This window comes from Saimiri boliviensis, chromosome X (assembly GCF_048565385.1).
Source record: "Saimiri boliviensis isolate mSaiBol1 chromosome X, mSaiBol1.pri, whole genome shotgun sequence".
In the NCBI taxonomy this organism is placed as follows: Eukaryota; Metazoa; Chordata; class Mammalia; order Primates; family Cebidae; genus Saimiri; species Saimiri boliviensis.
The window spans coordinates 127,463,443-127,487,864 of record NC_133470.1 but is presented as its reverse complement, the minus strand read 5'-3'; the positions used below and the strand labels follow the sequence as shown (position 1 = coordinate 127,487,864).

Here is a 24,422-nt window from a genome sequence, read left to right as displayed (position 1 = left end):
AATGGATAAACATTAATAAATGTCTCTCTCTGAACTTCATTTTTGTAGATGTAAAATACCTCCTTTCTTTTGAACACATTATTTCTTCAAAGTACAATATAGTTGGCTGTCATTCAAGTAATACTGATTGGATTTTCAATGTTCTTTACCAGCAAAATCAGACAATTTCTGGACTTGTACCATTTCTTACAGGTGGTTGGTCCTACTCATTTTTTCACCTAGGTAACTTTTATCTCGGAGATTATCATCAGTATTTGGGGGGGTACCATGCTATTGGTCCCATATGCCCACCTTGACCTCTAAAGTTCCTTTTAACACCTAGAGTATATGTTTCACAAAATTGTCCATTTATTTATGTTCTAGGTGTTATTTCATATACGACGCTAATTTTCCTTTAGGTTTCTCTCAAGCTATAAGAGTATCAAGTACAGAATTGCTCCATGCTTAGTCTTAGGAAATAATGTTGATTAAGTAAATGCTGGGCCAGGGATTGAGGGGAGTAACTGATCAGCAATTTAACAAACGTTGAGCTGCATAAAGTAGATTATATTTCTTTGAACTGAAAAAGTGGCTAAGACTGAACATCTTGAACATCATTTTCTCTGATAATACCTCAAATTAACAACTTTAAGATTATTTTAGAATTGTGTCCCTGAGCCTGTTTAATAATCTTAATATTTAACATGTAATTTTTATATATTGCTAAGCATTGTTCTAAGTGCTTTACATGTATTTACTCATTTAATCATATGAACACTCTGTAAGGTAGGTGCTATTATTAATTATCCCCCTTTTACAGATGATGAGGAAACTGAGCTACAAAGAAGTTCCCCGAGGTCAAAAGTTATTCATAACTATCAGACACCAGGTGTATTAATTCAGTTTAATTCAAGACTCATTTGTTAACCACCTAATAAATGTAATAGTTGACAGGGCAGACAAAAATTGTATACTTAAGCAAGGATAAATCATAATGTAATAGTGCCATGAGTGAATCATCTAGGCGAGTCAGGCTCCTTTCAGTTAGTGGGAAATGGAGAAAGATAATGTAGTTAAGGTAATGAATAGCACAGGAATATTTGCTTGGGTAAGTCAGGTTTGTGGAAAATACAGAAAAAAAAAGGATTGGTTCTGAGGTGCGTGAAAACAGTTATTCTTTTGTGAGGAGCAAGATTACTTTTAGAAGGGGCATCTGATGCAGTACAATAAACCTGGGGTAACGGTTAAGGGAATACACATGTATGAGGCTTCTTAGGATCAGGGAAAGAGAAAGGTGCCATATAAATTCAGTAGGTAAGGGTAGCAATGCGCTTCTCCTGCCCTTCCCTCCACCATTCTCCCCTGCCCCCCACCCCCAGAGAATCTGTAAATAGCCTGATTCTACCCAAATTCCCTTGACTACAACTTAGACCCTTTGGATCTGCGCTTTTTAGAAGTACTGTACTTTCACATTCTGGCACTGTAAGCCCGAAACGTCCTTTAGGCAAATGTTAGGAGGGGGAAAATGTATTCTTACAATTCAAACCCGACTCGAATCCTACCAGAAAGCATTATATTTGCGGACTTTATCATACCTCGCCTGTCTGTTTTTTATAAAACTACGTGACACACCTGGCTACACAACCTCACATCCTATTCTAACATCGTTCCATCCTGTTACCCTTTTAAGAGGCGGATCCCGCAGTGTCCTTTCCTCCCTCTCAGCCACCTCTACCCCCTAGTCGGCTGGGCGGAGCTTCATGCTAAAGCCCCAGAGCCCGACGCGGCCGCAGCGGTAGCGGAGAGAGCTGAAGCTCGGAGGATCTGCGTCTGCGGCAACCTGTCTGCTGACGCTACGTGCCTCCTGGCTCCGACCTAGCTCGCAGCTGACAGTCTCACTCCGTTCCTTCCCTACCTGGCGTATACCTGCTCAAGGCCAGGGTCCTGCCAAGCGCTAGGAGGGCGAGTGCCAGGGGCACTAGTGAGCTGCGGAGCGCGCGTGCCATGGGGCCACCGCCTGGGGCCAGGGTCTCCTGCCGCGTTGGCTGTGGCTCTTCCCGATTGCTGGCATGGTGCTTCCTGCTGGCCCTAAGTCCGCAGGCCCCCGGCTCCCGGGGGGCCGAAGCAGTGTGGACCGCGTACCTCAACGTGTCCTGGCGGGTTCCGCACACCGGAGTGAACCGTACGGTGTGGGAGCTGAGTGAGGAGGGCGTGTACGGCCAGGACTCGCCGCTGGAGCCTGTGGCTGGGGTCCTGGTACCGCCCGACGGGCCCGGGGCGCTCAACGCCTGTAACCCGCACACGAATTTCACGGTGCCCACGGTTTGGGGAAGCACCGTGCAAGTCTCTTGGTTGGCCCTCATCCAACGCGGCGGGGGCTGCACCTTCGCAGACAAGATCCATCTGGCTTATGAGAGAGGGGCGTCTGGAGCCGTCATCTTTAACTTCCCGGGGACCCGCAATGAGGTCATCCCCATGTCTCACCCCGGTGAGTGCAGCTACTAGATTGCACCCCTCCAGACCTCTGCCACGGCCAGTTTTTCTTATTTTCCTCATTGCCCGCCTCGTCCTGTCCCCTTGCTCCCAAGGAAAGTGGGTGGTCTTTCTGTCCCCACAGAGAGGGGCAGGGTTCTCCCCAAGATTCATCAGGCGTGGGGGTTGGGCGGAAAAAAAATCCCTCATTTGCCTCTCTGGTGGAAAAGGGTAAGACAAACCGGGTGCAGAGGCTGGCAAATCAAGGACTGTTTAGGCTCTTTGCGTTCCCTTTTGCTGGTGTTTCACAAGGGTGTCTAGCCTTGAATTAGGTGTTGGTGGGCACGGGCTCTTAAATAACCGAGGAGAAGATCACCTAGAAATCTCTTCCTCACTCTGCTGTTTAGCAACCTCGGACTGACAGCAGATTTTCCTCCTCCTCTCCCTGTTTTTCTCTCCATGTTTCCTGGGTATCAAATACTAGATTGTGTTACTGTGCCCTCTTAACCTCATTGCAATTTTGGTGGAAACTTTGCTTGGTTCTTCAGTTCTTCTCAGCCCAGTGGTCTCAAGTCCCAAATGACTGGTGATAGCAATGCTTTTGTTTGCTTCTGAAAAATCTGATTTAGGTTATTGAGTTGCAAAACAGGTGACTAATGTTCTTGAAAAAGAGGTTTCTGTATGAGGATAGCCAAGGCCTAGACTCTGGAGGAAAAATAGTCCAGGTAGTTCTTAAATTCATGGAGCTGGTGTGGGGATACTATTTTTCCTCCTTCGGTTATCTTTCCATAAACCTCCCTATTTGTGATTACGTCCCCATGCCTTGTGTACATAGTTATCCTAGACCCTAAAGGACAAAGGGGGAAAGATGGAGAAAAAAGGAAGAGACACGTGTAATAGCAGTGTATCATAGTTTTTAAAAGCTGGGCCTCAAATAAGAGCTTGGTTCAAATTCCTAATCTGTTGCTTCCTAGTCCTGTGACCTTGGGCAACTTATTTGAAGTCTTAGAGTACAGATTCTCTCATCAGTCAAATGAGAATGAATAATAAGAAAACTTCTCCACGAGTTTGCCTTCAGGATGAAATAATGCCTTAAAGAGTTTTAGCACAGTAAAGCAAACCATCCAATCTCAGTAAGGGTTAGCTGATAGCATTAGCCTTCTAGGAGTCACTGGAAAAGATGAAGCTCCTTATTTGACTGCTGGAGGTTTTCTGTTTTTCTTAAAATCTTATGACTGACCCTGCCTAGAGACCACTTGTATTGAGTGGCTGGGTGGCCTAATGGAAAGAGCACTGAATTGGAACTCAGAAGATTTGAGTTCTTTTAGCTCCTTCTTTGCCTCTACCAACTTTGTAACCTTGTACAAGTTACTCACATGTCAAATTGTTGTATACGCGGTGGAGGCCAAGTTAGCACCGTGTACCAAAACAAAACAAAACTGGATGAACTCTAAGATCCCTTTCAGATCTAAAATGCTATGATTTTTAGATTTTATATTGATTAAAGAAGAAACTGTATATCTCTTGGCCGATAATTCATTGATTAGAATGAATCAGTAGTTTTTTGAAGCTACTAAAACTCATGACTAAAGACTTAATAAAGTTTATAGTCTTTATATTTCAGTTGACAGTCTAATAGCAAGGGTTGACTTTGTCTTCTAATGAGATTCATTTGACTTAATGATTTGTAATTGAAGAGTATTTAATTAGAAAGTTCTACTTAGACCATTTTCCTTTTACTTCTGTTAAGGGTATTTATCTGATAGTTTTAGAAGACAATAAAATTAACTTTTGCTGAGTTCCCACTATGTGCCAGGCATTCTGCATACATATTACTTAAACTTTATTGAGAGGCAATATGGTATACTAAGAGAAACACAGGCATTTTAGTCAAGATTAGGAATAAAATTCTGGATTTACCACACAATAGCTTTGTGTCCTTGGTTGGATTATTTAACTTTACTGAGTCTCTGATTCCCCATATGTAAGATGGAGATAATATTTACGTTGCTGTGATTATTAAGGATAATATATGTATACTACCCAGCTGATAATAGTCACTGAATGTTATAATAGGTTAATGCTAACAGGATGGAAAAAATTAATGTACAAATGTATGATTGTGCAGCTGTTGATTTGAAGGCATGAATATACTGGGAATCTCATTATGGCTGTTGTCTTTCAGGACACCATATAGGTATAAAGGCCTAAATATTGATTACTAAATTATACTACATTCAGAAAAGCATTTTGATATTTTAAAAACAATATTATCTGAGATAACGGCTATAGCAAGTTTGCCATCAAGCTAGTTAGCCAAAACTAGCAAATTACTTGAGGTAAGGAATCAGAGTTCTCCTCAAACTCCTGGAAAAACTATTTTTCAATGTAGGGGGAAAATCGCTATGCATTTTATCGACATGTGGTTTTGAATATTTGTTTGCAAAGTGTTATATTGTTTGCTTTACTCATTCCTCATAGTAAGCCTAGAGTTTCCTTTTAATCTCTGGTCGAAAACTTATCTTGGGTCATAGTGGCAGAGAGGACTGAGATTTAAGTATGGATTAATTCGTTATATTGCCACAAATTACAAAGGAGCCATCAAATGTGGAAAAGTCTTCTGTATCTCCTGTGTTTACATAATCTCTCTTCTCTTACTCTCATAAGGGCCTGCACTTGAATTGTTTGCCCTTTGTTAGAGTTTGTGCTAAGTGTCTATACTCTCACCTATCTGATTTAGAACAGTTGCTTTAAAATTTTTGTTTACGCAAAAGAAACCCCACTATATGACAGCAATCAATTAGGAAAATTCGACTTTTATGTATACCAAAATTTTACAAAAGGTAATTGTAGCCTAGCATCAACTCATGCAGATTATTTCTGTAATTTATTTTGTTTGCAGAGTATTCAGAAAATTCTGATTCACACAGATAAATAATTGCAAATGACAGATGCTCATTAGCAGTTTGCCATGCAGTTTCTGGATATATTTCAGTCAGATCAATGCAGAAACCTTAAAGGAAATTAGGAGAAAAATTTTCTTACAAAGTTTAATTACTATTCACATTTCTTATCTTAAAAATGAAAATCAGATAAGAAGCGGCCAAATCATAAAGTAACCATTAAAACTATCTAAAATATAAGATTGTCACAATGAGACACATTAAGCACGTTCTCACTATTGCGCAACAAAGTGTTCTGCTTTGACCAGACAGATGGGCCTGAGCCTTGCCTGCTGTCTAATTGAGCACAACCCACAGGTTGAAGAGGTGTGTATACTTGCTTGTACAATTTTCCTTGAGACAACATTGTAGGCATGAATTTATTGAAAAACCCGTGCAGAGCTACAACCTTCATAATTCATGAAACGTTTACAAGAACTTGAAACATACGCAAAGGGATGGCAGAAGAAACATTATTCCTGAGGGCAGTAAAAAGTGAACGAACTAAGCAGTTTAAGTTAATGATTTGGAGATCTCCAATGAGATACAGCTTGATATATAACACAGCTGCTTGTGTACATTGTTGAAAGACAGCGGAACAGATTCGTTAAGAGGTTGAGCTCTGCCACTTATTATTGTTTAAATCTTAGGCCAGTTATTTTAGTTTTCTAAGTCTCAGTTTTCTCCTCTGTAAGGTAGGCATAATAATAAACTTGCCTCCTAAGGTTACTGGGATTAAATGAGACAATGCAGCTAAAGTGTTGTTTAGCACAGTGTCTGACATATAGGAAGCTACTATTATATTTTAATCACAGTTAAGATAGTTAAATATGTTTTAGAAAATTAAAGTTTAATCCAGTGTTTGTAGAACATAATTGGAAATGAACAGTCTAGAGTACTTCAAAGTCCACATTACCTGAAATTCTAATTTGATCCCTTTAGGTATGGAGGATAGACTGAATTTTTACAAGAAAAAGATATTTTAGTCCTCCTATATTTATTCTACTTTTCTGAAGTAACTGCTTCTCTCTCCTGCTGCCAGTCTTCTTCTGTTCACAGAGGACTTTGGAATAGTATATTGTACTACTTAATCACCACCCAATCTCTTCTCAACCCTTTAATATTTAAGTTTTATTCTATTTTTTTCTAGGATGTTGACTTCTAAAATAAACTGTTTTTTAGTAGAGGAGTTCAAAAGAAATTGGCCAGTGAAGATTAACCAATGTAAAATACCATTCCCAAAGCCATTTTCAGATCTAACCTCCTTGGTATCTCTTGGCATTTTGTTCATGCATCTGACACTTCTTCTCCCTTGCATCCCAGACTCCCAGTACTCCTCTTCCAGTAAATAGCTGCCACATCCTGTTGATTCTGGCACTTCAAACATTCTCACATATGTCTCCTCCTTCCTTGCTTTTATTACCCTGCTTTCAGTTCCTGTATCTTCTCATGGGAAAAAATACTTAGCCTCTTGATTGGTCTCCTTGCTTCCAGTAGTTGTGTTTTTTTTTTGTTGTTGTTGTTTTGTTTTTTTTTTTTTTTTTCTTGTATGCAGTTCTTCCTCCATGCCATCAGAACACAGCTCACATATATGCTATTACTTATAAATTTTAGACTACATTTCTCAGCATGACATATAAAACTCCTAGTAATCTGATGCCAAACTACATTCAAAACTTTATATGCCTCTTCTTTCATGTTGGTCCCTAAACATTCTCTCTTCTTTTCCACTAAAATTCCTTTGCTTCTGCTCTTACCAACAGACCCCTTTTTTCTTAGCTGTGCTGGTCAAAAATTAATGCATCCTTCAAAATACAACACAAATGCCTCCTCAACTTTAAAGCCTTTCTTAATTCTTTCTTTTCCTCTTCCCAGCACAGCCCACACCCAAAACAAAGTACAGTAATCTCGTTTTGTTCAAATAGCACTTTCTCTTTTATAGTACCTTCTGCATTTTGCTGATAGTTATTTGCTTACGTATTTTACCTTCTACTGGATTATAACAATTTTTATATTTTGTTAATCTTTGTAATCCCTATAGAAACATTTGTACTATCCATGCTCTAGAAATGCTTGTTGAATTGCCTTAAACACCTAAGAACTCTAATGCCAGAAGGATCACAAGATTCACTAGAAAAATATCTAGTGGATTGGAATTCATCAAGCATTATCAAAGATCTGACCTGGAAACCATCATTCTCAGCAAACTGACACAAGAGCAGAAAATCAAACACCGTATATTCTCACTCATAGGCGGGTGTTGAACAATGAGAACACATGGACACAGGGAGGGGAGCACTACACACTGGGGTCCGTTGCGGGGAAATGGGGGAGGGACGGGGGGTGGGAAGGTGGGAAGAGATAGCGTGGGGAGAAATGACAGATACAGGTGAGGGGACGGAAGGCAGCAAACCACACTGCCATGTGTGTACCTATGCAACAATCTTGCATGTTCTTCACATGTACCCCAAAACCTAAAATGCAATAAAAAAAAAAAAGTTAAAAAAAAAAAAAGATCTGCTGTCTGATAGGTGCCATGCTTCTTGCCTGAGTATACCAAATAATTAAGGTAAAGTCCCTGCCCTCTAAAGCAATGTGGAGTCTTGTAGAAGGAAGAAGAGCATACAGGAATAGAGTGTACACATACTTCAAGATTGCTGGCTCTCTAACTTCTATGGTGATTAGGCCGGTTTTATGTATTTTTAATGGCAAAATGCCCTAGGTAACAAGAAAATAATGACAGATGAGTTTTTATGTTGAGCTTTTCCTGTGCTATTTTTTTTTTATCTTTTAAAAACTATTTACACCAGCATTCTATTTATGTCTCCAATTAAAATGCTTCCATCGAAAATGTTGGTGTATATGAAAATTCATAAAGTAAAAACCCTTTTTTTAAAAAAGGTAAATAGAGTCAGTCCCCTGTATCGATGTCCACATCTATGGATTCAACCGAGGATCAAGAATATTTGGGGGAAAAGAAGTATCTGCACTGAACATGCACAGACCTCATTTTCTTGTCGTTATTCCATAAATGATATAGTATAACAACTATTTGCACAACATTGATACTGTCTTCAGTATGATAAATAATCTAGAGATGATTTAAAGCATACAAGAAGATGTGCACAGGTTATATGCACATATTGAACCATTTTATATAAGGAACTTTAGCATCTCTGGATTTTGGTATTGTTGTGAGGTCCTGAAACCAATCCCCCATGGATCTGAGGGATGAATGTATACATTGATCAGTGAATTGTTTTCTAAGCACATAAATAACTTTTTCCCCCTCAGTCCCTGGAGGATATGTATTATCACATACTGAATGCTACATTTAATCTATGTTCATATTCTTAAATGGACAGAAGAGAGGAGAGTACTAAAGATATTTTCTAAGTAATTTTCTGATTATAAAACTATTATAGGAAACTTGAAAAATGTGGAAAAATATAAAACTAAAATAAAATACCCATAATTCTACAACACATATGGCACTATTAATATTCCTTCTTATCTTGATTTCTGTACATAGGCATAACTTTTTAATTATACTTTTATAATAGTTAATTTTCATAAATATTAATGTATTAATAAAATATGGAAAACATGAAAAAGATATATAAATCTATAGATACAACTGTTTTAGCATTTTTGGGTTTTTAAAAATCATTTTATTCATTTTGTTCTTTTTGAGACAGAGGCTTGCTTTGTTTCCCAGGCCAGAACACAGTGGCATGATTAATAGAAATAGAAGATGGCCTTCTTGTAGTTGAAGGTTGTGGTTATTGACTGAGAGTTGGGGATTGAGTCTCTATTTCTTTAGCTACCAGAAAGGAAGTACAAAAAGGATGATGTGGAGGGTTGTGAATCGGGGCATTTAAATAAAAAATATGTTCCACAGAAGTTTACATTAAAATGTACTTACTAGCCATAAATGTGGTCTAGTCTGACCCATATGCATTGCCTATTGTGACTTTGATATTTCTAAGGATTTGATCACCATTTGTGCTTTAGCTCTTTTTCTCCCGCAATATTCCCAAAGGTAATTTTTTTTCTTTTTCTTTTATTTTTGTATGTTTTTTTCACAATTGAGGTTTGCACCTGGTTTCCCCTGTTGCTCTTAAGTAGCTTTTCTATTATAATGATGCCTACTTAACTATAAACTATTGTTGGGATTTCCCCCAAAGTTTATTTGATAAGGCACCATAGGCATTTCCTGGGGATAAATAATTTTTGCTTGTGTAAGTTTATTGAAGTATAATATACATCCCCAAAAGGTACATAAATCATTGATTTATAGCTCAGCGATTTTTCACAATTGAGTACACCTGTGTAACCATTGCCCAGCTCGAGAAATAAAATAGTACCAAACTCCAGAAGAGCACCTCACACTCCAATATAAAGAATTTTTGATGTAGCACAATTGTGAACTTCTTTTCCTGAGGGAATGACCTCTTGCAGCAAGTGGCAGGAGCCCAGTCACCCACAGAGACAGTCTCCTCTTCACTTCATTGGAGTTATTTTATGCTGGTGATCCTCAGCTACATACCATAGGGAGTTATTACCAAGCACAGAGTACATGCACCTTTCCACGCAGTTACAAAGCGAGTTCAGAATTGCCACATTTCACTGTACAACACCACCTTGAAGCCCTATGGGCAAAGTAAAACACAAGGGCTCTTTGTTATATTTTCCTGTTCTGTCATTTCCTTTTTCAGCTGTGTGTATGTCCTGTGCATCGTGGCATGTAGTTACTGCATGAATTTACCCATAGTTTAGTGCAATATTGATTTATTTCTAAAGGAAAGTTCGGTGATTCATGCTGGACCATGGGAAACTGGACTTGATAAAGGTTGTTAGGTCCAGAATCTACTCATGAATTGCTTGTTTTTAATACCTGAATGAGCAAGTTAAGTACAAATCAGCAATTTTGAGTTAACCGTATTCATTATGACCTTTTTTGAAAGAAGATAGTCCTAGAACTCAATAGTTGATGTACGTTTCTCTTTAGATGTTAACTTGTCATTTCAGGCAAAATGTTGAAATAACTTAGTTAAATGCTGCCTGCAACTAAAAGCATTTTAGCTTTTAAAAAGAAAATACACCATAATGTCAGCATTGTTGGTGAAATTATGGGTGAAAGTATTTGTTCTCTTTATTATTATTGTTCTGTATTTTCTGATTTTCTTATTGTGAATGTTTTAGTTTTATCAGAAAAATTAGTATTTTTAAGAACCCAAAATACTCCAAATTCGCTGATAGATCCTAAAGAAAGCATTGCAAATGTGACTATAGGAACAACAGAAACAAAGTATATGTGATCCTAGAAATGATTTACAGACTATTATGAGAATTTAAGAATTGCTTTGGCCTTTTGAACATATCTATCTAACCCATATGAGAGTTAGTGTTACCTTTTATTGTTAACACTGTTTTTTTCTTTTTTTTTTTGTTTTTGTTTTGTTTTTTGTTTTGTTTTCTGAAGAGCAGAAGTTTTTAATTTTTATAAGCCATGTGCCTTGACCACTAAAAGAATTTTCAGGATTGACTTTTCCTATTTTAGTATGGAATCTTTCTCTTCTCTTTACCCATTGTATCACTAACTTTTTTTTAATACCCCAAACACACACACACACACCCCTCCACACACACATGCACGCATAAAAAACACACATGCCATGCCTTTCTTTGTATTTTTGTTTCTTTCCCATAAGAGGCCTCCTCACCCTCATCAGCCCCCTTCAGTATCCATTCTATTCAATACTGTTAAGATTAGTGCTAATAGCTCAGTATGAAGAATTCAGTATATTAGTAATTTTCGTCCATGAGACACTGAGTTTATTTGATGGTGATAGCTTTTGTCATTCTAGAAAATAGGAGGAAATTTTATTAGAATAAGAGCAGAAGGGAATCATGATATTCTTATTTTATACTTTATTAATGATAGAACATACAAGTTCATTCAAGTTACTTGTTTTTAAAATGAACATTTCCCTTGAGATTTTATTCTGCTATACAAAACTCTACTATAAGTTGTTGGTTTATACAAGAAACTGTGAAATTCAAAGTTTGCTTTGGTACCACGTATTTTCCTCTCAGAATGGGTTTTGGTCATACTTTTCTACCTTATTCCTCCGTCTTTCATAACATGAATAATTTTACCTTAGGTAATCTTACGCATACATACACACCCCTCTTAGAGCTTCTTCCTTTTCAAAAATGTTGTACTTCCTTCTATGTGACTCCACTTATTTTGAAGTAGAAGGAAACTTTATAGCAAACAGTACTCTCAAAATCTAATGATTTTGCATGTGTCCATAACTCACTCCCATAAATTCTATAAAAACCACCTGTTAACCACGTAATTCTCCTGATTAAATATGCATTTCCTTCATGTATCACTATTCAGATAAATTTTAAGTGCTTTTGTTTGTTTTATTTTAGATATTGTAGTGATACCATTTTCTGAAAAGTTTTATTACAAATATGGATTAAATAATAACATATTTGCTTTGCAGTTTTTTGTCCTCAAAGCACTTTCATATGCAATAATCTTTGGGCTCATTTGAGATCCCAGTGTTTAGCAACATTACTATGGGAAAATATGTTGTCTCTACTTCCAAAGATCTGGTTTACAAGTGAACTTTTGAAACATAACCCATTAGTGTTTCTGTTGTGGTTGTTCATAAGGATAGCCCCATCAAGTATGGATTATTATATTCTTCCCAACCACGCTGGTTTAGGGAGTTTTCTCTACTAATTAAGTTTCTTTGTCATGTTGACCAAAGTTCTAGCTCACCTTTTCCATGTACTTTACCTTAAATACTACATTTTGTTTTCTTAATCTTTGAGGATTTTAGATGTTGGGTTATCATAAGAGCATTTGTAATGTTCCTAAAAGTCTTAAGAATGTATCTTAACTTGATTTGTGGCTTAGCCATCAGTAGATTTTCAAATACAGCTGTCCATTCGTATCCATGGAGAATTGGTTCCCAGACCTCCCGCATATATTAAAATCCACAGATGCTCAATCCCTGATGTAAAATGGCATAGTATTTGTATATAACCTATACGCTTGCTCCTGTATGCTTTAAACCATTTCTAAATTACATATAATACCTAATACAATGTAAATGCTATGTAAATAGTTGTTTAAAATGCGTTGCTTAGTGAATAATGACAAGAAAAGAAAGTCTGTATGTGTTCAATGCAGGCACTTTTTTCCATATATTTTTGACCCTTGCTTAGTTGACTCCATGGATGCAGAACTCGTGGATATGGAGGGCTGACTATACATCTCTTATCTTCAAGGATTTCAACAGTCATTTGGATGAAAGCTACAAAAAATGTGATTATATTGAGTGAGGTTTTCATTCATAGAACCATTGGCAATCTATATTGAACGCAACTCCAAAATACTTTTATAGGTGTATTTCAGTCAAATTCTTGTTTTCTGCCGTCACAAGTTCATTTTGGCAAAGGGGCAGGATGTGTAAAAAAGACTGAAACTGGCTGGTGTGAAATCACCAATTACCTCCCTTGGCACAAACCACAACTGCCATTCTTTTCGCTGCTCCTCTCTGGCTGATGCTTTTTGGTTGAATTGACTAAAGACAAAAGAATTGACTTACTTTGAGTAATGTAATTAAAGGCCAACAGATCATCCTTTGATGGTAAGGCCAGCTATGTGATTGCTCTGTTTTTATTTCAATCTATTGTACCAAGGTGAATGTGTTCCATTTGAAATTGGGTGACAGCATATTACAAAGGAAGCAGGTGTCCCTGAGTCAGACAGCTTGATTTGAATTCCAGCTCTACCAATTAATAAATATGTCATTTTGGGCAAATTGTTAACCTAGACTTTATTTATCTCATTCATCAAAAAGGGGACAATAATACCTACTTATTCTATGGCATTATGAATGACATGTTTGGCAGGTAGTGGGTACTTAGTAAATGCTAGTTCTCTTGAAGCTTTTGCTTACAATTTCATTACTACTAAACATAATACTTCTTCATTGGTTATTATAGCTATTTACTACCACATTTTGAAATATGTAATTGTTTCACATGCAGAAGAAGAAAAAAAAACTAACATCCATACTGTAATTTTTCTGGGCAGTTCCTGAAAAATGCAGGAAGAAATCACATAATCAAGAAACTTAAACGGTGATACTCTCTTCCTTCTCCCTGGTATATTTCCATTTTGGGCAAAAGCAAAACCTTAAAATCAAGGTATTAAGCTCTAACAATGGAAATGGCTGTAACGCTTTTGCTGGCACAGTGGCTAAGAAGAGAGGACTTAGGTGTCAAATGGATTTGGTTTGACTCACAACTCTATCATGTAAAATTTTGTGACATTCACCAAATTAATCTAAGACTCATTTTCTTCTCCCACAGAATGGGGAATATAATTGTCTTTATGTCATAGGGTTATTGCGAAGTATAAATTAAATAGTATATGTAAAGCGCTTAGTGAACATTCTGGTTTATTGAAGGATAGCTTAACTATCTGCTTACCCTCACCTATAGCCCAGCTTTGGAGACTGGCAGCGTGTATTGGCAGTGCAGGGCTTCTTACAGCCTCTGATATGCAAAAATAAATAAATAAATAAACCACCCTGTTTGACTTCGTTCAATACATTATTTTCTGAATTTATCTGTCAACCCCTTTTTGTCTTTCCAAATACTTGACATCTGAAATATGATTTGGGGTTCACAGATTGTCAGGCACTTGACAATTTCTCCCTCCCTTCTTATCTCTGTTTTTTTGCTGTTTTTTTTTGTTGTTGTTGTTGTTGTTGTTTGTTTGTTTGTTTGTTTGCACAGAGTCTTGCTCCATCACCCAGGCTGGAATACAGTGGCACTATCTCAGCTCACTGCAACCTTCACCTCCTGGGTTTAAGTGATTCCCCTGCCTCCTGATAGCTGGGATTACAGATGTGTGCTACCACGCCTGGCTAATTTTTGGATTTTAGCAGAGGTGGGGTTTCACCATGTTGGCCAGACTGGTCTTGAACTCCTGACTTCAAGTGATCCACCAGCCTTGGCCTCGCAAAGTGTTGGGATTATAGGCATGAGCCACCATGCCAGGCCCTCATATTTTTACTTTGTCAAAGTTTTGTCAATGTCAGAGACTAATGAATAAAGTTAAGCTCAGTATGATAGGAATGGAATATATTTAACTGTAATGCCAAATATTCTTTTTTGCAATAATACGGTAGCTTTTATATCAAGTATATGTGGCTTTAAAGTACAGTTCTACATGCTAGGTTTATTCTCTTTACCGACTTTCAGAAACAATTTATTGTAAAAAGATAAAGGCATAAGTGAGACAGGTTTATGCTTGGTTTTATAATTGGTGTGTGTGCCTTAGTGCAGAAGCTAGCTTTTGTAATACATCATTCGGGAGAAAAGTTCATATACACAAGTACTAGAATGTTCTTTTTTATAAAATTTTTGGTAATTATAGGATACCAAAAAGTCATGCAGAGGCATACCAAATTCTCCTCTTTTCTAATTTGGATATTAATGGAATAATAACTAATTGGACTACTGGAACTCTTGCACCCTTGGATTTTGTGGTCAGGTCAAAATGAATACCAAATCTGTCAACATAATACTTGTCCTAACTTTAGTAATAAATGCAATTTCCAACCCAAAGGCCCTACCTGAAGAGAATGCATATAAGAGGCAGTTCCAGTTTCAATAAAACTTTGAATGCCCCTTTATGACTAACAATGTACCGAGTGTTGTAGTAGAAGGGGAGTGAGCAGGCAGCATGCCAAAACGACAATGATTTCTTTTTTTTCCTACTAATAATTCAGTCTGGCACTTAAATGTCAATTTATGTAGGGCTTTCAGATCTACACAAAAATTGCACTGACTAGAGTTTGGCAACATTTAAGGTACAGAGTACACGTACCTTTATGCATTGTACTGGTTCCACCTGGTCTGAAAGGTTCAGGATAAAGTGATGAAGGTCATATCCTAGCTTCATTGTAAGTTTAGGCTATAGCCTAGGTCTGTGCCCATATATTTGCCCTTAAATAAACAGTGGAATTCTTCTTTACAAGGCCTCACGTTATAGGAAAATACAACAGACAAATATTTTTTTACTTTTTATTTTTAGAGACAGGGTCTTGTCCTGTCATCCAGGCTGGAGTGCAGTGGTGCAATCATCGCTCACTGCAACCTTGGACTCCTGGGCTCAAGCAATCATCCCGTCTTGACTTCCCAAAGTGCTAGGATTGTGGACATGAGCAACCACACGTGGCCAGAACCGACAAATAGAAAGACAAAAGGATCACCATAATTGCTAATGCTCATTTGTATAAGTTTTCTTTCCCTAAAACCTCAAAGTCTCCTATCTGTTCACTCATTTTTTAAACTGCTCGACAAATAATCTCAAAAATTTTAACCACTTATATATATCTTGTTAGTCATAGTTGTTTCATCTTTTCTCATCAAATCGTTCTATTAGATTCTGAACTGCTCTGTATATTTCATACTTTATAACCCTAAGGGATTGAAAATGTTGATGCTATAGGGTTTACTGTCTAGCATTCCTCCAGAAAACATAAATAAATAGCAACTGCAAGTGTTGAATTTGGTTTCTAGAAACCTTACCATCCCAAAACAAAAATAATGACAATAGAAAACATTAGCATAACAATTTTAATATTATTACAGAATACCATATATGCTAATATAATAACATATATATTATAAATTCTGCATGGCCTTGCAATAGCATATCTTATTTTTTTTCTCAGTATCAGCACAAATTTAAGGTTTTATAGAGACTCAACCTGTTCTAGATACCTCAATGCTTCTCTTTTATGACCTCTGAACTTTCTCATAAGTGTCCTCTTAGTGAACCAGGATAACTATGTTTTAACTTGAGCTTTGGGCTAAAATGGCATCTGTACTAGCATCTGGATAGAAGTTTGAAACTGAGGTGTACCCGAGCCCCATGTTGGAAAGGGATTATTTGTTACTATTAGTGCAGCTCTGGAAGTATGGTAATTTCAACAGAATCAGCCCTGTGGCAGTAAGCATTGCACTAAAAGCAAGGTCTATAGGGTAGAATTAGTATTGAATTTTTTATTTGTATATGTGATATGTCTTTGCTGTAGGCAGTCGTGTCTTGTCTGGGTATGCCATCTTTCTATAGAGAGAGGAGGCACACCTTAGAATGTTAACCACAGTTATTTTCAAAAGATGAATTTGTTTTCAGATTAAATCAAAATTCAAATTATCACTAAATACAGTATACTTAAAATTTCATTCATCAGAAATTTATGTGACATGTGTTATGTGCTAGGCACTCTGCCAGATGCTATAGATAAATTGATGAAAGACCCAGTTCCCAACATGAAGAAGTTCATAGTTTGTGAAGGACAAATAAACAACATAACTTCAAAGAAACTCTTAGTAGATAATGTAAAAGCATGACATCTAATGCAGTCAGGTCAGAATCTTGAAATGGATCTTTTTCAGGGCCTTTTGAAAAAGAATAATATAATTTCCTTTTAGAAACATTTCATTAGTAGCCATGAGGAGAATGAATTGGAAATCTAAGACTGGTGGCTTGAAGACCAGTTAAGAGGTTGTTAATGGTGGTTTAAGTGAAAGATAATGTTGACAATGGAGATATTACAACAGGAAAGGAATGGGACTATTTCTGATACAGCAAATCTTTAAACTTCTCTTTATGAAGTACATTACATACTGATAAAAACAAAATAATTCTATTGACAGAGTTTTTCTCTGCATAGTAAAGGATTGGCATTGATCTGGACAAATGGACTGTTCTGCTATCTTGAAGCTCTTTGACCCTAATGTTGATAAAGCTACAAACAAACTCCAGTCCAGTATTTCTCAATGTATGGTCCACAGACCACATGCAGCAGAATAACCTACAGAACTTGTTAAACCTGCAGATTCCCAAGCCCCACCCCAGACATCTGAATGAAGGAATGGGGCCCAGAGAGCTCAGTGTTTTAACAAGTTTCCTGGGTAATTCTCCTACATATTAACATTTGAGGATCATCGATCTAGCACAATGGTTCTGAAATTATGATCTGTGGACTGCTAGTCTCTGAGATTCTTTCAGGGGTCCATGAGATCAAAACTATTTTAATAATAATACTTACACATTATTTGCTTTATTTACTGTGTTAATATTTACATGGATGATATAAAAGCAATGGTGGGTAAAACTGCTGGCACCTTAACCTAAGTTAAGACTGTGGCACCAAAGTGTATTAATTGTATTCTCTACCTCCATGCACTTCAGGAAACAGAAAATGCTAATTTCACTTAAGAATGCCCTTGATGAATCAAAAAGAATTGATTAATCTCTACCCTGCACTAGATAGATAGATAGATAGATAGATAGATAGATAGATAGATAGATAGACAGAGAGAAAGAGAGAAAGAGAGAGAGAGAGAGAGATAGTGTGTATATATATATGTATGTATATGCACATGTGTATATGTATATATAGTTGTGTATGTATTTCTGTGTCATGAAATGGGAAGTAGGCATAAAGTCCATCTGCAGCATACCAAAGTATGATGGTTGAAGGAAAAGCACTTGTATGACTGAGTCATGTGCTGAACTAGCCACTTCAAACAACTCTTTAGCTTGAAGATATACTGACAACCAACAGTTTTTCAGACTTAAGTCTATTTGGAAGATATTTTCTCACAAGTTAACTAGGTGAGCCTGTCATTTCAGGAAAACTGTTGCCAATGATAAGATTTAAGCTTTTAAGGAAAAATCAGAATTTCAAAATACTTTTATCCACTGAGTAAGCATAACTTCCCAATCTTTAGATTTTTCTAATGAGATCAATGGCAATATTAACAACTGACCTTTTTTCTTATTGTTTAATCTTGAAATTAGTCACAATATAAGGGCAAAACTCAGTGAATCTTCATAACTGAGTCTACATAACTGGGATCTACGTAACACAGTGAGCCAATATTTTCCAAATGACCAATGCATGATAGTGCAAAACCAAACATGAATAAAAGATCCATTCAACGTGTGAGACAGACCAATAGATTTTCATTTAACCAAGGAGAAAGAATTTATTGATATTGTTTCAAATTTTTCCTTCACATACTATTTAAGAAACTACTATTTGTTGAGTTCAGGTGTAGTATCATAGGAGAATATCTACAGTTATCTGAAAATGCTATTAGGACATCCTTCAATTTTCCAATTACATATCTGAATATAGATTTCCTTCTTGGGCTTTAACAAAATGACATATCACTTTAGGTCTAATGCAGAAGCAGCTATGAAGATTCAGCTATCTTCTATTAAGTCTGCCATTAGAGGTTGGCACAAATGAAAAACAATGCCACTCTTTCTTATTACTTTTTATGGGAAATATAGTTATTTTAATACAATTAGGTTATTTTAACATGAACTTATTTTTATTTTAAATAAGTGAATATATATTCATGTGTATTTATATATTTGAAATGGAGTCTCACTCTGTCATCCAGGCTGGAGTAAAGTGGTGTAATCTCAGCTCACTGCTACCTCCACCTCCCGAGTTCAAGCGATTCTCCTGCCTCAGCCTCCTGAGTAGCTGGGATTACAGGCACATGCAACCATGCCCAGCTAATTTTTTGTATTTTTAGTAGAGACGGTGTTTCACCATGTTAGCCAGGATGGTCTCGATCTCCTGACCTCGTGATCCACCCAACTTGGCCTCCCAAAGTGCTGGGATTATAGGAATGAACCACAGCGCCCGGCTGAATATTTTTTAAAATTCCTCAGTGTTAATTTCTAATGTAGTAAATATCAATAGAAATAATCTACATAAACAAGAGTTATTTGGGGTTCTCAATAACTGTAAAAAGTGTCAATGGGTCCTGAGACCCAAAAATTGGAGAATTGCTGATCCAACCCTTAGGTTCTATGTGATACATTAAACATAACCACTAAAATAGTTCAAGCAGGACCAGGTGTTTTATATAATATTTCTAAGAATTGTTTACCTGCGAGTGTGACATGTCATCCACAAATTATTCATCCGTGACCTTTTAGACAGCGTCATTTCTTATTCCCTCATGTCTTTAATATACTGTTTCCTGAGGACGCCATCTGCCAGAGAATTTTTGTGCTATATCAAGTATGTGACCCACTCCCTAATGTATTATTGCCTTCAAAAACTAAAGCAAATTATCTAGAGGTGCAGGGCAGAAAGGCAACTTGCTGTACTCTACATTAGCTGTGTACATTAGCCTTTGTTGATTTTTTAAAAAATGGTAATAAAAATGATTTGGGTCACATTCCCTACCATCACACTCTCCCCACAAAAGGTGATTTGTAATAATCCAGAGTATTAAGAACCATCGTTTTAGTCAGTAGCTCATCTGTACTAATGCCCATTCTGCAACAGACTAGATTTTAACTAAAGTCTAGATAGGAGGTGTCTTAGTTCATTTGTGTGGCTATAAAGAAATACCTGAGGCCAGGTAATTTATAAAGAAAAGAAGTCTATTTGAGGGCCAAGTAAACCATATTCAAACCATAGCAGGAGGATAATCACTTTCTACAGGGGTATGCAGTGCTGATTTTGTCTGCTTCCTAGTGAACCACAGATATATATTGCAGACATTTTAAAGAAATAATTTGTGTATTTGTTTATTTGATGAGGTACACTGGTCGTAGTATATATATTTTTTTAAATTCCAAGAACTGCTATGAAGGAATCAAGAAATGCAAATTTGGTTCATATGTGACTGAGAACAATCAAAAGGAAACAAAATAAGTTGCCACAAAACAGAACTTTGAAGAAAGAGAGGCTAGTTTGTCTTAAAAGTTTAGATATATGTTTTTTCTGTAGGATTCTTGGTCTGATGAGCTTTCACATCACTCTCTGAAATAGTTGTCCTTCCCCAGTTGCTCAAAGAGTTTGGGATATAGGAGGAAAAGCCAAGCCTTTGAAAAGCTACTGTGGATAATGAATATTTAGAAGTCCACTTGAATTGGTTCCAGATTTTCTAATGGAGGAAATGTTTGTTATGTTGGAACTCTTTACACCTAGATCTTGTTCATTCTGGATATCAGCAAATTTAGAAGTGCTGACCCTATTGTATTATCAGGATGTTTGGACAGTATTGAATGTAGTTTTAGAAGAACTACTTTGGCCTTCAATTGCCCTTATTATTCTCATTGTAAATTCCCTCTTTTTTCTAATATTTTAATATTAGAAAATGTTGGTTGAAAGAGATATTAGAACAGCTTCCTTCACTGTGTATTTTGTGTTTCAATGCCAAGGTGCTGTAAGCATGCTATAACTACGCTTAGAATATTTAATATATTGTAAAAATGTTTTAGAATTTATTTTACATTTTGACCTGTTAATATTAAATGTGGGAAAAAATGGTCCAGAAGCACCGAACTTACTACGTAGTTGGTGCTTAATAAATATTTGTTCGTTGAATTTGTGTTTACAAATAAGATTAGACAAAAGCCATAATATCATTAGCTTTTTGAAAGAAATGAAAGAAGTTGGCCATCAGCAGGATCCTATGTCAGATTTATATACATTGTGAACAATTACTTTCCCCAATAATGCCCAAAATAGACATTCTTTGTATTAACATTTTAAATGAATCATATTCAGTAACAGTAAGTAAGAGTTGCTACAGCTTATTTTATTACCTTTGTTCTCAAAGTAGGCACATGCCAACACCTTTTTTCACTGTTAAACATTTTAAATGGAATCTCTATTTCTTCTTCTACTTTATTGCTACCTATTTCTAATCTGTCCCTTCTCCTAAGATACCTTAGATAGCAGAATGAAAATGTGCTAAAACTCTAGCAACATCTTGTTATTATTAATGACGTTTAAGCTTGAGAATTTCTGATAGAATTGGAACCTATAACTACTATATGCATTTGTGACATCAATATTAGTGTTATTTAAGTTATAATGGACTCAGGAATTTGTATTTAAGAAATAAGGGTACAAATAAGCTACTCCTGATGACTAAATTGTCAAATACAAAGTGATATAAATACACTGGAATTATAAAAATGATAGCTTTTTCTGCTATTCAACAGAAATGTTGTATTACATATTTATTAGATATAAGATTTATGAATAAATGTATTAGATATAAGATTTATGAATAAACCCTTGATTTATCTCTATAAATCAGATAGGCATTTAACTAATAAATTTTATAGTTTGTGTTAATGATTTTTACCTAACAGTCCATGAAAGAAAAGGGTGTGAATGGTCTCACAATTACCTTTGAAACAAAGTGCAGATTTAGAAAGATTGAAATCTTGAAAAGACAGCTGTTCTGTGACTGGGGTTTAGGCTATTAGTTTGTTGTGCAATTATCAGTTTTTATCATCTGATACTTTTAGCAAATTAAGGACTTTTTGCTTTTCTTTGGGATGAGTGCTATGTTTGTTTAGAAAAATAGGATATAATTAATAATTGATTTGGAGATTCTATAAGGATAGAAGAATAAATGTAGTGATCAGACTTGATTACAGAACGTTAAAAATCTAGTACAGCCTGACCTCCTTCATGCAGAAGATGCAACCTAGTATTCTGATCCCATTTGAGTTACTTTTGCTACATTATGCTCTTTCCCTCTCCCAAATGAGAGTCTGTTTCAAGTTACCAGTTTTTAAATGAAGAGCACTATCAAGTTGAGGAATATCAAAACCAATACAAAACAATTTGTTATTTTACAAATTATTTGACATTGAAGGAAAGTAAGTTTTCCTTTTTATTCTACTTGTATCAGTTTGAACTGTGATTTGGAAATTATCTTTTTCTGCTACTGGCCATGATAGTAGATATGTACAATTCATTTCAGTGGCTTAGATCATATTCTTCCAAGTGGTTGAATATCTAATATACGGAAGATATTTGTAAGTGCCCAGAAGGTAGGGGCTGCATTTTATTGCTCTCTACAGCCCCACAGCCTAGCATAGTGCCAGACATGTGTGTAGATATTCGGAAAAGCAGTTAATGAATGAAATTAGCAGTACTGTCTGTCTTCTGTATAGCTGGTCCACAAGAAAGTTCATTGAACCATAGTTTTGATCTTATTAGTGCTATGTTTTAATCAGCTAAGCTATGCAACCCAGTTTTGGCTTCTTAAGCCTGGTACTTTCCAAAGTAAATAGTTGTTACGTGAAATTTTGAACAGAAAAGTGGAAAACTCTAGAATTTGTACAGGAATCAATATGTTAACAAATCAACGTTGATTTTAAAGATCAGCTGTAAATGTCTTGAGGAAATAGCCATAATTTTACAGACTGTGGTAAAACTGTTTCCATTTATATAATTTGGTGTTGTTTTACTATGAGAGAATAACAAAAGTTGCTAAAAAGCAAAACTCAGCAAAAGAAACAACATAGATTCAGTGATATGTTATGTGTTAATTGGACGTGTATTCTTGAGTGTTTGAACTCCTGTTTTCAAAGATCAATTTTTATGAGCACTTTAAAAAGTGTTCGGATATTGTAGCACTATTTACAACAGCCAAGATGTGGAATCAATCATCAGAAGATGAATGGATAAATAAAATGTGGCATATATACACAATGGAATACCATACAGCCTTAAAAATAACGAAATTCTGTCATTTGCAGCAACATGGATGAAACTAGAGGATATTGTGTCAAATGAAATAAGCTAGGCATAGAAAGACAAATATTGCATGTTCTCACTCACATGGGAGCTAAAAAAGTGAATCTAATGAAGACAGAGAGTAGACTGGTGGTTATCAGAGGCCAGGAAGGGGAAGGATGAAGAGAAGTTGTATAAGAGGTACAAAAATATAGTTAGACAGAAGGAATAAGTTCTGGTATGCAATAATACAGCAGTGAATAACTTACAACTAAAAGAGAATTATAATATTCTCAACACAAAGAAAAATAAATATTTTGGATGACAAGTATCCCAATTACCCTGATTTGATCATTACATATTATTTATAGTTATCAAAATATCACATTTATCCCAACAAATATATACAACTATGATACAACAATTTTTTTAAAAGGAAGTGAATCTTTTTCGCAGGGAAAAGATTATATTTTAATTATGTCTTTAAAAAATGCCATCCTTCACATTTTCCAAAGCTTGTTTAACATGAGAAAAGCTTCTGGCCCTGTGTATGTTTTAAATGTTCCCTTCACTTTCTATTCCCTAACATACTGAAAATCAGAGAGATTAAATATCTACAATACGTTCTGAACATGACCACATCTATATTGCTTATAATAAATGGCTAACTTTACATACTGAATGTTCTGAATGTTCTGTGATCCTTTAAAAAGATAACTTACTTACAAAGTCACTGATTTTAATTTGAAAGGTTTGGAATTCGCTGAAGCATTATAAAAGCCCCTTTCCAATATTTTAAGGATAGAGGAAAGCTTAAAGGAAAAAGAGGCTCAGCAAGGCCTGCTGTAGCAACAGAAACACACACCACCACCCAAAAAAACACACACACTAAAAGGGTTTTTTTCCTATTCCACAAAAGGAAATTAGATTGTTCTTCTTTGGAGTTTCAGGGTACATATTTTGTGATTTTCAACAAAGTAGCAAGTAGAGACACTTAATTTGGGAATGTGCATGGAATTTTACTAGTTTTTAAGAGTAAGTATGAGGCCAGCCATGTTAGTTCACACCTGTAATCCCAGCTCTTTGGGAAGCCAAAGTGGGAGGATAGCTTGAGGCCAGAAGTTTAAGACCAACCTCAGCAACATAGTGAGACCCCTGTTTCTACAAAATAAAAATTTAGCCAGGTGTGGTGGTGCACACCCATATTCCCAACTACTCAGGAGGCTGAGAAAGGCGTATCACTTGAACCAGGGCGGTGGAGACTAAATTGAGCTGTGATCATGCCACTGCACTCCAGCCTGGGCAACAGAGCAAGACCTTTTCTCAAAAAAAAAAAAAAAAAAAAAAAAATCCAGGAAATTAGATGTGCTCAAGTGAAAAGAATAGCAAAGTAAAATTGCTA

General features: G+C 36.2%; 1 protein-coding gene across 2 annotated transcripts in view; it reads left to right on the top strand.

Annotated features, from left to right (window-relative positions):
• The window catches only part of RNF128 (ring finger protein 128), a 90,348-nt gene that overhangs the window by 30,868 nt on the left and 35,058 nt on the right, over positions 1-24,422 (top strand). Inside the window, exon 1 of one of the 2 annotated variants that reach the window (XM_003935887.4) lies at positions 1,735-2,467. The exons of the other annotated variant lie outside the window; for it this stretch is intronic. Coding sequence (XP_003935936.2) covers positions 1,984-2,467 — 484 coding nt within the window. The 5' untranslated portion in view covers positions 1,735-1,983. Of the gene's footprint in view, positions 1-1,734; positions 2,468-24,422 lie in introns of those variants that run through there. 2 annotated transcript variants of the gene reach the window in all.